The sequence below is a fragment of the Molossus molossus genome, unplaced genomic scaffold (assembly GCF_014108415.1).
Source record: "Molossus molossus isolate mMolMol1 unplaced genomic scaffold, mMolMol1.p scaffold_m16_p_8, whole genome shotgun sequence".
In the NCBI taxonomy this organism is placed as follows: Eukaryota; Metazoa; Chordata; class Mammalia; order Chiroptera; family Molossidae; genus Molossus; species Molossus molossus.
The window spans coordinates 9,521,863-9,538,289 of record NW_023425402.1 but is presented as its reverse complement, the minus strand read 5'-3'; the positions used below and the strand labels follow the sequence as shown (position 1 = coordinate 9,538,289).

General features: G+C 41.6%; 1 protein-coding gene across 3 annotated transcripts in view; it reads right to left on the bottom strand.

Moving 5' to 3' along the window:
• The window catches only part of ZFAND3 (zinc finger AN1-type containing 3), a 401,645-nt gene that overhangs the window by 18,326 nt on the left and 366,892 nt on the right, over positions 1-16,427 (bottom strand). For all 3 annotated transcript variants that reach the window (XM_036248099.1, XM_036248097.1, XM_036248098.1), the window contains one exon: positions 15,887-16,054. In XM_036248099.1, the coding sequence (XP_036103992.1) occupies positions 15,887-16,054 (168 nt within the window). The remainder of the gene's footprint in view (positions 1-15,886; positions 16,055-16,427) is intronic.

Here is a 16,427-nt window from a genome sequence, read left to right as displayed (position 1 = left end):
GATACCTTAATTTCCTACTGAGTTTTGGGATAGGGATGGGGATAACATCTGTACAACAAGGAGATGTGGAAAGGGGAACAATTTCCTAGAGAAGCCAGCTGATCCAATTACTTTAGGCACTTCTCCAATGAATTATAGGGCTAACTCATGCACCCTTTTCAGTTTTTGGCCTCAGAACTTTGTTCCAATGTTTCATGGTCAGTCTTAACTACCTGCAGTGGAATCTGCAGTGGAACAGCTCTTCTTCCCATTAGCTAAGACAGACCATCTCTTAGCACTTATTCCTCATCTGTCCAGCACTTGTTTGAATGTTTAGGTCTCCTGCACTTTGTGGGTCCTGTCCTAGGGACCCAGCTCCCTAGAGTCATGACTTTTAGTCTTGAGAGACTAGTGACAGCAGGCATTGTGTGTGAGTCAACAACCCACAAACACTGTACATGGGGCTCTGGTTAGTGGGCAGATGTACTGAGCTCTAAGGCAGGCTTCTCCATATCTGCCTTCCAAAGACAGCAATGGCCCCCAATTACAAGTTCTCTTTTTTGTATATAAGCACATATCAACCAACACTGGCGAGCTTGTGTTGCTATTTGTCACAGTTGTATACAGGCTCACAGCTAGGAATAAGATAGCGAAACCTGAAGTGGAGAGGCTTTTCTTGGAGTCTGCCTCTCCAGGGCCCAGAAGTAAGGGCTATCATGTGATCTTATCAGAGCCTTGGTCTGCTTAAATAAAAGCACTTTCCAGAAGCAGAAACAAACTTTATTGATATTGATCTCTTCAGAGGGAAGATGCTATGGAAATCTCATCTAATAAATAAAGGATTCAGTTCAATGTTGGGTTGTCAGTCCAGCAAGGGAAAGAAGCTATCAGACGCAAGGAGTCAAAAGTATTTACTGGTCATCCGTGCACTATTTACAGAGCTCTAGCTCTGGGGCCAGGTGGAGGAGAAAGGAAAAAAGAAGTCACCAGTTCCTGCCTAAAGACAGCTGGAGATGCACAGAGTGGAAAACAGCTGAAGGACATAAGAAGCAGAGCAAGAAATCAACTGCAAATAAAATCAATACAGTCCAGCTATGTGTAATAAATTGGGAGCACTGAGGAGAGGTCAACTGCATAAGGTATACAGAAGGAGGTAAGTTTTCAAGGAAAATAAGGACATGAATTAGCACTCAGGAGAAAATGGAATGTACATGTCAATATGAATTAAGTGTGGCTCATATTACCCAGGCACAGCAGGAGACAAAAATGTGGCGATGCTGTGAGCCTGTCCTCCAGAAGCAGCTATCTAGATGGAGGGACAAGTGGCACATGGAACACAACTGAACACAGTGCACTGGGATGACATTAACAACAGGTCAAGTGGTTCACACAGTAGGTCACATATATTTTTACCATTCAATGTTCAATAAAAAGCACCTCTGAAATGTGAGGTGCTTAAGGACTTGGCTAAGATCTATATGGCTAAAAATATAGACAACTCGTGCTGCAGTCATCACTTCACTGCTTAGGGCACCCCATGGGCCAGTTTGGAGACATATAAAGTGGTGGGATTCTGGGAGCTTGATAGACCTAGGCTCAAATGCCAGGAATTCCCTTTGTGACTTAATGTAAAAGCTTGAGTTTTCACCTGTGCAAAAATGGAATATCATTTGTCTAATGATGCTTTTATAAGGGTGAAATGATATAACACATCTCAGCATCCAGGATATAGCAAGTGCTCAATAAAGCTGTTCTTTTTCCTCCACCCAGAGGATCACAATGGCAATGGTATAGGGCTCATTCATTTGTTCAAATGATTTTACTAGGCATCACTACACACCAGGAACTGCAGTAGGAACTGGGAGCCACCAAAGAACATGATATGGTCCCTCCCCTCCAGGGACAACACACATGTAGACAGACAATTTCAATATGTTAGAAGTATAGCAACAGAGGCCAAACATGAACTCCACAGAAGAGAATACTTTTGAGCAGTCTCAGAAGGACATTAGCAAGTGAAGGGTTTTATTAAAAAAGATAACCAGATTTTGTGAGGGCCTCTGATGTGGAAAACTGTGGAGACAAACACTGAGCCCACTCTGGCATTCCGGTGCCCCACTTTGTCCTTGATACCCCACCACCAGTTCTTTATCCCTGTGAATGAACTTGCCCCAGCAGTAACTAGGGTGCTGGAAAGCTGAAGTCATCGCGTCCAAGCACTGGAAGAGCAGACTTGTAGGAGAGGAGGAGGATTTGTGATAGGTCACTCTGGAGGGCAGAGTGAGGAAGAATGAGGACATGTTATACAAGGAGGCTCATTTTATTTATTTTCTAATTAATTAATTAATTTATCTATTAACTTGTTTTTGTTACAGATGTTTCTCATTTTTCCACCATTGACACCCTCCTCCCCTCCCTGAGTCCCATCCCCAGCTTTGTTGTCTGTGCCCACTGGTCATGCATATATACATATAAGTTCTGTGGTTTATCTCTTTCTCCACAACAGGCTTGTCAGTCTGTACCCCTCCTCTATGTCTCTGGGTTAATTCTGTTCAGCAGTTTGTTTAGTTCATTATATTCTACAAATAAATGAGATCATGTGATATTTGTCTTTCTCTGCTTGGCTTGTTTCACTTAGCATAATACTCTCCAGGTCACAAGGAGGCTCATTTTTGTTCAGTGGAAGAAGCACTCAGTCTAAGCTGCCTGACAACAAGACATGCCACCTGCTTCCTGCAGGCTGGAGATGTACACAGTGGCTGGGTTACCAGCCAGGACACTCCTCATGTGGTTTCTGCTGTTTCAGTTCAGGGGACGAACTGGCACCAGATAGATAACTTCTAATTTACTCAAGTGGTTAGATTTTATGTCGAGTGACAGGTTGTTAGGCACGAATGGGAGATTAGTACAGTTTCTTTCGCACAATAGGTCTGACCTCCAAAGAGCCCATCTTATTCATGTGCCAGATAAATCACAGGTTTTATTTATGTAAATACACTCATCCCAAAGTCAAGTATTTAATTAAACCACAGAGTATCAAGTAATTTTAATTAGACCAACCCAGCAATAATAACCTATTTGATAGTATATACAGGACAAGGCAAAAGTAGGTTTACAGTTGTTCATATGGAAAATAATACAATAATTAATAAATAATACAAGAATAAACTGTTTCACATATTCATAACTTTAAAACCTACTTTTGCCCACTTCTCTATGTCTTGTCTGATTTTTCTCCCTTCTACCAATAAAAATTCAAGGCAGATAAAAGAATGTAATAATAAATAATGCTAAGCTTCTCTTTCTAGACCTTATTCCTTCAGCCAAATATTCAATTGGAAAACCCTCAGGATGAACATGTACCTTGGCTTTAAAGAACATATATGCATGTATGCGTAGCCTAAGGACAGACGATAGTGTGGTGAAGGCCTGGGATGGGATGGGAGCTGGGTGGAGGAGAAAAGTAGGGGAAAAATAGGGGACATCTGTAATAATATCAACAATAAAAAATAAACTTTAAATAAATAGAATTTAAATGGACACTGACCCAAACATTCTCCCGCTCGCCTACTTGCACCTGCCTTCAAATACTATCACAAAAGGAGTTTCCCCTAAAGATAACCAGCAGGCTTATGAGAATACCACATTCCCGACTTATTTTTTCTTATACGTTATTAGTCAACACTGATGTGGTTTCTGCTGTGTCAAAAAACCATAGGCAGTTACAGGCTACATACTCTAATAAGGAATGTGGAATCTGCAGAATGACACCTGGTCCTGGCCCCTGAGGATTTAGAATCCAGCAGACCAGTGGAGGAAGTCATGTGTTAAACACTCACAAGATATAAATCTCTAAATGAAAGAGAATGGAGTCAGCTAGATCTGATATAAAACTATGATGTGGATCACCTCATACTTGAAATTTCTAGTAATTCTATTTGGTCTTAAATTACCTTTGCATATCCTATGAAAAATGAGCTATTAAGTGTATAGGCAGTATATCAAACTTTGGTGTATATGAGAATTACCCGAGTGACTGCAATTTCCTATCCCCCTCTCTCCAGGGTCCGTGAAGTGCTGGTCTCAGGCCCACATTTTTTAAGAAGCACTGCTCAAGAGGGAATCACAGTAAGAACCTAGCACAAGAATGAGTGTGTTTAGTAGCAGATATCTGCATACAATGTAGTGAACACAAATTAGATTTAACTATACACATTAAAGGGCCTGGAAAGGACATTTCTTTAGCAAAACTTTGTGAACAGCTCATTATCAATTTGAGAAAAAAATTAAAAATCTTATTATTTTGACTAATAATCATTTTTACAACTGGTCTGATATGGTGACATTTGCCAAGAAGAATCCAAACAAGAGTCCCGAGTTCTGAGCAAGGTCTTGGATGCCGAACTAAGAGAAGGTTAAAAGAACTGGGCGTATTACTATAGAGGAAAGACCAAGCAATCTTCTGGGTCCCTCAGAAGAGAGAAGCTGGGCTGAGTGGAGCTGACAGAGCAGATGTCCAGGGAGGGAGGGTAGAGAATATCTGACGAGAAGCCTGGTTAGTGGGGACTGAAACGTGTGCTGACGGAGGAGTGGGAGTCATTTGGGTCAGAAATTTTTCACCAGTCCTTGACTTTTGGATCAAAGGCTGCATGAAATACTAACATTTAGTACACAGGTTTGGTCTGTTTCCTCATTTATTTAAAAAAAAAAGGGGGGGGGGTTCAACTAAATGATTGCTAAGGCTCTAATCTTGGTGGTATTTACCCACAAATGTTTATGATTTTGTCTTGTGATAAAAGCATTTAATTCAAAACAAGCATTTTTTTTTTTAAATCCTCACCCGAGGACATTTTTTTCCATTTTTTGTTCAGATAGAATGGGAGGGAGAGAGAGAAACATCGATGTGAAAGGGACACATCAAGTGGCTGCCACCCGCACGACCAACCAGGGCCGGGGACAAACTGCAATCGAGGTACGTGCCCTTAGCGGAAACCGAATCCAGGTCTCTCTGGACCGCAGGCCGACGCTCTAAAACCACTGAGCCAAACTGGCCAGGGCCAAACAAAGCAATTTTAAGCAACTCTCAGAGTGGTTTGCTTTCATTGCTTCAAGTGAGAATAATCCAGAAGAGCATCTTGGGTGTGTGTTATGATACTGCTTTGAGAAAAAGGAGTATTCTCAGGTCATCAGCTTTCCCCACTATAATTAGACGCATTACCTATTAGTATGAATAAAGGCAGTATGGTTCAACCATAAACAGAAATAAACCCATGGGATGGCAAAACTCTTTAAAACACAGCGTTGTGGACCATTTAAGCCACATGGTAGCTCACCATGGGCTATAGTGTCTGTTTTTGGGGAAGGCATTTGAACATTTCCTAAAACGTATTCAATAGCTACAACTATTAAAATTTGTCAGAGTAAGGGGCAGAGGTGGGGGATAGCTCTGAAAACTCTACAGCTAAATCATACTCAGTGGTAAAAAAATGAATGTTTGCTACCTAAGGTCAAGGAAAAGGCAAGGAGGCATACTTTCCCCCCAACCCCAACACTTCTAATAAACATTGCATTGGACGTCCTAGCCAGTGCAATAATGAAAGAGAAATTAAAAACAAAAACAAAACAAGCATACAGATTGGAAAGGAGAAAATCCTAAGGAATCTAGAATCTACAAGTGAATTTTTAGCAAAGTTGTAGAAGAAAAGACCACATATAAAAACTGACTTATTTCAAAGTGGCAGCAAAGAATAAATGTAGAAATAAATGTAAAAATTTTCCCTGGCTGGTTTGGCTCAGCGATTAGAGCGTCAGCCTGCGGTCCAGAGAGACCCGGGTTCGGTTCCCGCTAAGTTTGTCCCCGGCCCTGGTTGGGTTGTGTGGGTGGCAACCACTCGATGTGTCCCTTTCACATCGATGTTTCTCTCTCTCACTCTCTCGCTCTCTCTCCCACTCTATCTGAACAAAATATCGAAAAATGTCCTCGGGTGAGGATTAAAAAAAAAAAGTTTTATTCACAGTATCAAAAATTAAAATACTTAAGAATTTAACAAAAATATATGTGAAAAATAAGAAAAATTGTTGAGAAATTAAAGAATACTTACATAAATGAAGAGACACATATTTATGGGTTGGAATATTGTTATGGCAATTCTGTAAGTCTTATAAATGGGTAAACTATTTGAAGTATGAACACATATGTCTTCTTTTATGAAGACATATGAGTGGCCAAAGAGCACATGAAAAAGGTGCTTAACATCACTGGTCATGAGGAAAATGCAAATTAATATTCCATAGTAACAGCTAAAGGTTTTTTTTTTAATCCTCACCCGAGGACATTTTTTTTTATATTTTGTTCAGATAGAGTGGGAGGGAGGGAGGGAGAGAGGGAGAGAGGGAGAAAGGGAGAGAGAGAGAGAGAGAGAGAGAGAGAGAGAGAGAGAGAGAGAGAGAGAGAAACATCGATGTGAAAGGGACACATCAAGTGGCTGCCACCCACACGACTCAACCAGGGCCGGGGACAAACTGCAACCGAGGTACGCGCCCTTAGCGAGAACTAAACCCGGGTCTCTCCAGACCGCAGGCCAACGCACTAACCGCTGAGCCAAACCGGCCAGGGCTAGAACAGCTAAAGTTAAAACAAAAGACAATAGTAAATGTTGTAAATTTTGGAAAGATTAGAACCCTAATAGACTGCTGATGTGATTTTCTTAAAATGTTAAATGTACACTGACCATTCAACCTGGCAGTTCCACCTCTCAGTATCTACCCGAGAGAAATTAAAATACATGTCCACACCAAGACTTGACATGAATATTTACAGCAGCTCTATTTATAATATCCCCAAACTGGCAACCATCCACATGTATGTCAACTGGTAAATGGATAAACAAATGAGATACTACTCAACATTAAAGAGGAATAAACTACTGGTATGTAACTACATGGATGAATCTCAAAAACAACATGCTAAAAACATTCTATATAGACACAAAAAACAACACATATTGTATGAATCCACTGATATTAAAATTCTAGAAAAGGAAAAATTATATTAACAGAAAGCAGATTAGTGGTTGCCTGGACTGGGTAAGAACGTGTAAAGACTAAAAAGAGTCAGAAGAGAAGTTTTTGGAGTGATAGAAGTATTCTAAAATTTAAACCTGGTAATGGCTACACAACTAAAATTTACTAAAACTCATTGAACTATATGTAAAACAAGTGAATTTTATGATACATAAATTATATCTCAAAAAAATCTGTTTAAAAAACTACATATACCTTTCTGGGCAAAAAATTGAAACTATTTACTCTTGAAACTAAAACAAAAAATATCAATAATTAATTTCCTTTTGTAATAATCCACTTTTCTCTCCATAAAGAAGTCTTCTAAGCAGGGTAACCTGTACAAATAACCTTGAGAAAGTTACTATTGTGCTATGATGGCTGCGAAGATTGGACTAAAGAAGTACTTGCAAATTTGTTATCCAGATGGAAAATATTTTACTGCAGGGACAAGGGTCTCCTGGACACCTGTCAGTCCAGAGGGATGAGCAGAGGAGGATACAGGCTCCAGAAGAAGGGCTCTGCACATCCTGTCTTCTAAAGGCTCGGTCTCTGATGCTCCTTACGCTGGGCAAGGGAGCTGTTCACGTTTCTCAAATCTCTCTACAGCCTTGTCAAAGGACAGATGGTAGCTGGATCTCTGGGACAGGGCTGAACTAATGGTTTGAATACATGGAGCCTGTGTTCAGTAAGAAGTTTGATTTGTTTTGCTTTAGCACTTCAACTTGCAGTAATTTATGGAGGAGCAGCAGAGGGAATAATCTGTTTGGTTTTAGACTAGAGCTCTTATACATTAAAAATTAAATGGGGAATACAGATAGCATATTCTTATTTAGGTAAAAATATAGTGAGACTGAAAGAAAAGGAGGAGGAAAGGGAGAAACCTTCCACAGAATTTGACTCAAGGTTTCTAATTACGCTTAGCTCTCACACATGTAATAACTCCCATCAATAATATTTTAATTTTTTTGCTTTGGGGAGGGTGGGCAGGACACCTCCTTCTCTTGAGCTGTACATAACATACATCCAGGTGCTGTCTTAGTAATACTTGCTAGAAAAGTTTTAGCCTTTCACTGTCAGACAGCATAAAAAATAGAAGCTCCTAAAGGGCTGGGGTCTTGGCAACCACACTTTCTTTTTTTTTTTATTCCTTACCGGGGGATACTTTTCTTTTAATCATCAGATAGAGTGGGAGGGAGGGAGGGAGAGACAGAGAGAAACATTGATGTGATAGAGCCACATCGAACTGGTTGCCTCCTGCATGACCCGACCAGGGCTGGGGATGAACCGCAACCAAGGTACATGCCCTTGAGCAGAATCAAATCTGTGACTCACTGGTCTGAGGGCCAACACTCTAACCACTGAGCAACCTGGCCAGGGCAACCACACTTTCTATGTAACATGGGAGAGCATGAACTCTCTACTCAATGGCAGTAATGATAACACCTTAACCAGCCACATCAATTTGGTCACGATAAAGGATCTCAGGTGTATGCCTGGATAGCAGGGTATTCTGACGGATCCAGGCTAGAACTCCCTACATGGAACAAAGACATTCAAAGGAACATACTGCCTCATTTTTTTTTAGTCTCAGGATAGAATGTCAAATGTGCCTGACAGGTTCACCTCCCACTTAGACAAGAGTTAAAATAAGGCACAGACATATGAACTTATTTGTGGTGATTTCTGATCTAGTAAAACAGGCCAGCCTGGAAACTGCATGTCACCAACATGCCCCACACTGAGTGCTAGGATACCACTATTCGCTCACTACACAGTCGCCTAGAATGGCAGGAATGGCTGTGACACATAAACACATGCACATTCTTTTCACTTAGTGAAATCAATTCACATGCTTCCCAGATCATCCCTTAAAAAGATCCAATAGCCACCTCAGCTTTTCTGTGTGCTTAATTAAAAAAAAAAAAGTCAAATTAGATGGTGTTGACCATATTCAAAACCACTGATATCTTCTCACTGCAAACCAAAGTCCAAACCCTAGGCTTCGAATCTGAAATTCCTCCCCTCCCTTTTTAGCAGTCTGTCCAGTAGTCTAGACTACAAGGCTGCATCCAGCTGCACAGAGTCACCTTCAGAATACCAGGTCTGTCCAAGCATCCCTCTTTCCACAATCTAAGTCCCATTCTTCCTTTAAAGTCCCAATTGTGGAAGCCTGTCCAGAGTCTTTCAATTGGAATTCATCACTCCCTCCCCATATCCCTATAACATATGGCTCATACCTTGGTTAAAGCTCTTATGGTAGGCTGCCCTGTATGTCATTTCTTTTATGCGTGTGTCTGTCTGCCTTCCTCTCAGGCCCAGCAACTCCCTACCTTTGAATGCATATTAAAAATCACCTTGGGAATCCTTGGAAAGGTAGTTGATTCCAGGACTCAGCAAAGGTTAAGTACAAGAGGCATCCAAAATAATATCTTATTATGCCAGAGAGTAAGGAAGTGCTGGGGAAAAAAAGGAGGAGGAGTAGCCATGTCACAAAGACACAGAAGTCAGCTTGAAAGAACTTCCACTGGCCCTGGCCAGGTGGATCGGTTGGTTGGAGCACTGTCCCATACACCAAAAGATTGTGGTTTCGATTCCCAGTCAGGGCACATACTTAGGTTGTGGGTTCGATCCTGGTCAGGGACACATACAGAAAGCAACTGATCAATGTTTCTCTTTCACATCTACCTGTCTTTCTCTCTCCTTCTCCCTGCCTCCCTTCCTCTCCCTCCCTCTCTCCCTCCCTCCCTAATCAATCAACATAGTCTCTGGTTAGGATTAAAAAAAAAAACTTCCACTGGCCAAATCTGGGATAATTTGAGCATCAAAATAATTAAGTACAGTAATGGATTAGAAACCACTAAAAATGATAAGAGCCCATGGGTCCATACCAATAGAAGATAAATACATGGGGGGGGGGGGGGTTCACATGCAGAAGAATAGAGTACCAAATGGTAAATGTAGAAGAAGGACTAGAGCTGGAAAATCATTACTGTGCAACCATCATAGGAAGATTGGTTAAGGCAACAATCATCAATGAATGCTAAACCTTGGAGACATTATTTTGATGAAGAGTGGGACATTTACATGGTCCCATAAACCAAAGGTTGCAGGTTCGATACCCAGTCATGGCGCATACCTAGGTTGCGGGTTCAATCCCTGATCGGGGACGTACATGGGAGGCAACTGATCGATGATTCTCTCTCACATCTCTCTCTCTGTCAAAATCAATAAAAACATATCCTCAGGTGAGGATCAAAACAAATAAACAAAAACCCAAAACCCAACCATATGCTACCTTTAAGAGACACATCTAAGCTGCAAAGACAAAGACTCAAAGTGAAAGGGTGGAAAACGATTCTCCAATCAAATGGCATTCACAGAAAAGCAAGTGTAGCCACACTTATATCTGAAAAAAATAGATCTCAAGATAACAAAGGTAGCTCAGCCGACGTGGCTCAGTGAACTGAGTGTCATTCCATGGACTGAGAGGTCTGGGTTCGATTCCTAGTCAGGGCACATGCCTGGGTTGCCAGCTGGATCCCCAGTGGGGGGTGTGCAGAGGCAGCCGAGAGATGTTTCTTTCTCACATCGATGTTTCCAATCTCTCTCTCTAAAAAAATCAATAAAAACATTTTTTAAAAAAGGTAACGAGAGACAAAGATATTTTATAATAATAAAGGGTATATTACACATCAAGAAGACATAACACTTCTCAATATATATGCATCCAATCAGGGATCACCTAAATATATAAAGTAACTATTAACAGAACTAAAGGGAGAAACTGACACATACCCCCAAAAGTTAAAAACAATACCTGGAAATCTTTTCTGATTTAATTATTTAGAATATAGCCCAGACATCCTGTCTTTTATTTATTTATTTATTTATTTTATTTTTTTTATCCTCACCCGAGGACATTTTTCCATTTTTTGTTCAGATAGAGCGGGAGGGAGAGAGAGGAAGAGAGAGGGAGAGAAACATCGATGTGAAGGGACACATCGAGTGGCTGCCACCCGCACGACCAACCAGGGCCGGGGACAAACTGCAACCGAGGTACGTGCCCTTAGCGGGAACCGAACCCGGGTCTCTCTGGACCGCTGGCCGACGCTCCAACCGCTGAGCCAAACCGGCCAGGGCACATCCTGTTTTTTAAAAGCTTCCCAGGATTGAGAACTGCCTAGAACAGCTGTTCCTAAAGCATGGTCCTCACCTGGGAACTTGTTAAACATGCACAAGCCTACTGAACCAGAACCTCTCAGGGTGGGGCCCAGTGACTGTGTTTTACCACACTCTCCCTGTGATTCTGATGCCCACTCACGTTTGAAGCCACTGACCTAGACTATGAGTTCCTACATTCTCTATATCTAGCTCCTGTATTTCCACAAAACCTAGCAATATGCTTTGTGCATCGTCATGTCTCAATAAGCGATTGCTGGATTTAGTTTGGCAGTGAATGATAAGGCGGAAATGAGTGCTGAGGCACTCGGAGATGATTACTCTAAAGGTCTCAGCTAAAGCATCACTCTGAGCTTCTAAAGTGAATATAAAATTTATTTTAAAAGCAATAAAGGAAGTTAGATTACTCAGGTTAGTAAAAGCACTGTTGTCCCCAAAGGGAGCATATCAGCTTATAGTTTGTTAAGTCACTGTCCATTGAATATATGCAATAACTTATGCAAGTTATTAGACTGGTATTTAAAGATTAATTCTGTGGTTCTGGGAAGCAATACACAGCAATTAAAAAGCTATGCTGTGTGTATCATGCAAGATCTGCTTAGAAAACACAGCATTCATGTGGCGGTGGTGTGGCCCAGATTTGATGAGGATGGCCAGATTTCAGAAGAACATCCTCTAGGTCAGTGGTTCTCGACCTGTGGGTCGTGACCCCTTTGGGGGTCGAACAACCTGTTCACAGGGGTCGCCTAAGACATAACAGTAGCAAAATTACAGTTATGAAGTAGCAACAATAATAATTTTATGTTCGGGGGTCACCACAACATGAGGAATTGTATTAAAGGGTCACAGCATTAGGAAGGTTGAGAACCATTGCTTTAGGTGGCATTTGGAGAGACAAGACACCTATAAAGAGAATGAGCGGATCAATTTGCCTACTGAGTAGAAAATGAAACAAATAAATACATTTTTATGCAATTGTTTTTTATCTTAAGAAGTTAAACTGTTGAAGATACTCTAGGATGGAGGAAGGTATCATCCCAACCTCACCAAATGCCTTTTCTAATTGGCATCTTGAAAGACTTCACAGGAAAAGGGTGTTACTTTGGTATTGTTGATTTAAAGGTTATCTAGTCACAGCGAGGCAGAGAATTCATCTTCAAAATTCACCTTATTTATTGAATGCCCATGGAGTGTCTCAGCAATTAACAATTCCTATCACCTCTAGCTGTTCACTCATGAGAAGGCTCAGAACTGTCTTACAAATTGCTCTTTTGAAGATCAAAGGGAAGCTGACTGTGTCTGTGTGTGCTCGCCATGAGACTGTAACTTAATGGAATTTTTAGAGAAGGCTTGCTGGCAGTATTTGGATGACAGCCCCAGGGCAGAGGATTCAGGGGAGCTTGGCCACTCTTCCCTTTGGAGCATCTTCCCTGCCTTTAATTGGCACCTCATTACAAATTAATGAAAATGACATCCTCTGTTCTTCCTGCTCTAGGCATCGAATGCTACAAAAAGGCCCATCACAATTCATAACACATTCAATTTATATAGAAATGGCTCTTAAGCATTATTTATGAGATGTGAATTTCTTGTCAGCAGTTAATAACCTGTACAGAGTGAAAGGGGAATGGAAAAAAAGATTGTGAATATATATAAAAAAAATATTTTCTGCAGTGGAGAAGTGTGTTGTTTGAGTTCAAACTACCTTCCTGAATCTTCACTCTCTGTAGTAAATTAATGTCCCCCTCTCCTGGCCCCCTAAAACCTTTCAGGGCAGTTAAATGTCTCTCTAACACTCCATGCATCCTCAAGGAAATAACTATACAACTCACCCTTTCCTGGAGAGATCCAAGCAGACAGGCAGGAGGAACACAAGAACTATTTGTCAAAGGCAGTCCCAGAGGTTTGTGTTCCCATTGCTGTCCTTCATCTTATGAAATGTGACAGTTGACTCGGTCATTTTTCTGGGCACAGAAGTATAATGCTCTCAGTGGGCCAAAAGGAATTCCCAATTCTCTCTGGGAAGGCTACACCCAGAGGAACTACAGAAAGCTCAAAACTTTCTTCTCCACCAGAAAACTCAAATCTCTCTATAAGGAGATGCTCAGAGTTGGACACAAGCCAAGGGACTATGTGTTAGAGCATTTAAAAAGAATGTACGGCTATTGCAAACCCGATGGGCACTTAGAAATCCAGCCTCCTGCCCAAGAGATGAAGAGCACAGCAGAGTACGTAATCTTCGCTTCCAGAGACAGTCAAGTTGGCTCCACTTAGGAGCATGTGATTCTAGATTTTTTTCCAGCTGTGCTGAAGACCTTAGACAAATAGGTAGTTTGCATCCAAGCTGAAGGGTAAACTGGGAGACCTGGTTACAATACTTTTGGATCTCTCAGTGCTAAACTGGGAACTCCTGCTGCTTGTCTGACAAGAAGAGGATGTATTAAGCCAGAGGCAAGACAAAACACTCATGGACCAACTGCTCGATCCACTAAGACAAATGCTGTATAATACCCAGGATTCAGTTACTTTCAAGAAGGAAAAAAGAACATAGGGTATAGAACAATTCCATGATTCTAATTTAGGAACCAAAGGCCTGTGTTATGCAAGCATCGGGCAAAATGGTCAGGTAGGTTTCACAAGACTGGTAACAGACTGCACTGCTGAAACAAGGTCATATAAAGACCAAAGCAAAACGCACACAACCAAAGATTACACTGTGCAATATGGGAAAAGATGATTAGTCCTTAGGCCCCAGAGTTTTCCTTAGCAAACCACAGTATTCCCTCCTTACCCCACCAAGAACTTAAAATTACCTGGCAGGGTTGATCCAGGAGCAGCCTATGAATAAGATTCTGGGCTCACCTGGGCCATGCCACATGCATGAACACAAGTGAGTGTGAAAGCTCTGCTCACAGCGCTGTCCCCACCTCTTTCACTATCTCTCTTCTTTTTTATTTTCTCTTTAAAAATGTTTTTCCTTTACTGATTTTAGAGAGAAAGAAAGGGAGAGGGAGAGAGATAGAAACATCAATGAGAGAGAACATTGACTGGTCACCTCCTGCACGCCCCCACTGGGGATCAGGCCTAACCTGGGCATGTGCCCTGATCGGAAATTGAACCAACAACCTCTTGGTGCATGGGTTGGTGCTCAACCACTGAGCCACACCAGCTGGGCCTCTCTCTCTTCTTTATATGTGCACACAAGCATTTAGGGGGAAACTAAATGCCAAGCTAAAAAATAAAAACTTGTTCAGAGACACCTAGACTTCCCATGCTGTCAATGAGTGTCCCCATTTCTGCGGTTCAATATATTCTTCTGGCCTTATTACATACCACACACCAAAGTGTGCAACAAATAGATGTCTGGTCATGATAGAAAAGAGAGTTCCAACTTAGTTTCCATGAGAAGCTGGTACTCTCTCATTTCCAACTGGACAGATGACTGAGGGACAAGAGCAGCAATGACCTATTCTTCAGAAGATAAAGGATTGAAGTAATTGTAACTTCCTAACTGTTGAGAGAACCAACTAGTCCTCACTGTCAGCATCAGTACTTGTAGGATATCTATGGCTATCCCAGGGGTGAACAAAAGCCTTTTTTGGTTGTTGTTAATTCTCACCCAAGAGTATTTTTCCATTGATATTTTAGATAGAATGGAAGGGAGGGAGGAAGAAAGGGAGAAATATTGATGTGAGAGAGATTGATTGGTTGCCTCCTATATGATCCCAACTGGGGCCAGGAATTGAATCTGCAACCCAGGTACGTGCCCTTGACCGGAATTGAACCCACAACCCTTCAGTCGTCAGGCAGATGCTCTAACCACTGACATAACCCGCCAGAGCAAAAGGAAGCTTTTTTAGTTCCCTCCTAAGGACAAAGGACACAGGATTCTCAGAGGCTAGACCTAGGCCTCAAAGTCTGCCTGGTGACTACTCTGTCCCACAGAACAGTTTAGTAATATTTTGCTTTAAATCAGGAAATAAAAACAGGGACAGGAAAACCCTTAAGTTGCTAAATGATGCAGCTATACAATTCTGTGTGGTTGAAGAGAGTTGAGGGATTGGACTAAGTTTTGTTCCACTGTGTGTATGCATCAAGTTTTAGAAAATACATCCCTGTGTAGCAATTCTAAGAGGTGGTATTACATTGGATAGATAATAAAAAAGAGGTTACTTTAAAACTGTTTTCAAGGGGTTAACTGATGATGAATTATGGTGCAAAGAAAATTTTCTAATCAAATATTAATTTAAAAAGGATATGGGAGGAGAAAGCATCTGTTTATTATACATAGTAAGAGGCTCATTCAAAATTAATTTAATATCTGAATTTTATGGTACATATCCCAGAATTCTGCTGATTTGGTTAATTTCTAAATAAGTCATCAATGAGAAGGAACCAGAGTAATCAGTGGGAAGACGTTAAAGCAGTAAGCAGTGACAATAACTCTAAAGAAATGTGCAACAGAGGAGTACAGGTGTTTTTGTTTCTTTGTATGTGCTTAGAAGTAAAAATCTTCTACTCCCGATTTCTCAAACTCTAAAACTATTGCTTTCAGGGAGGTTTCCAGGAGAACAAAGGAGTTCAGCCTGTTAGAATAATTTCCAAAGCTATGCCAGGGTGTCAAGGGCACAGCCTCCATCGTGTCACGGGGAGAGATGCTTACCACAGCGGCACGATCCCAGTTCCTGCTGCACCAGCTCCAGTTTGGTTTGGCACTGGAAGCACCGACGTCGACTCTTCTGTTTAGATCGGCTGCTTTCCTCAGGTCGCTCGGTGTTCTCCAGTAGTCGTGGCCGTTTCACTGGCGAAGCCTCATTCTCAGACTGTGAATCTGACCAAAACAACACATTTGGGGGTCAGGGTTAGTGCCTGGCCTGCCAAGCACAGCTGATGAATGTACTGCCAGGTATCCTTCTGACCAGGCTACTGCCCTTTTCCAGGAATTGGACCTATGTGAGCAACAGCCAGCTCTGACTGGCCTAGTTTATACTCCACAAAGTGTGACAAGCATGAACCTTCAGGGATGACTTCTAACAAGCTAGGTGTGACCCAGGATAGGAGGGTGGGAGTGGCTCAACAAAAATCCATGTTGTTTTTAAAAATAGCTGTCTTGCCCTGGCTGGTTTGGCTCAGCAGTTAGAGCGTTGGCCTGTGGTACAGAGAGACCCGGGTTCGGTTCCCGCTAAGGGCATGTACCTTGGTTG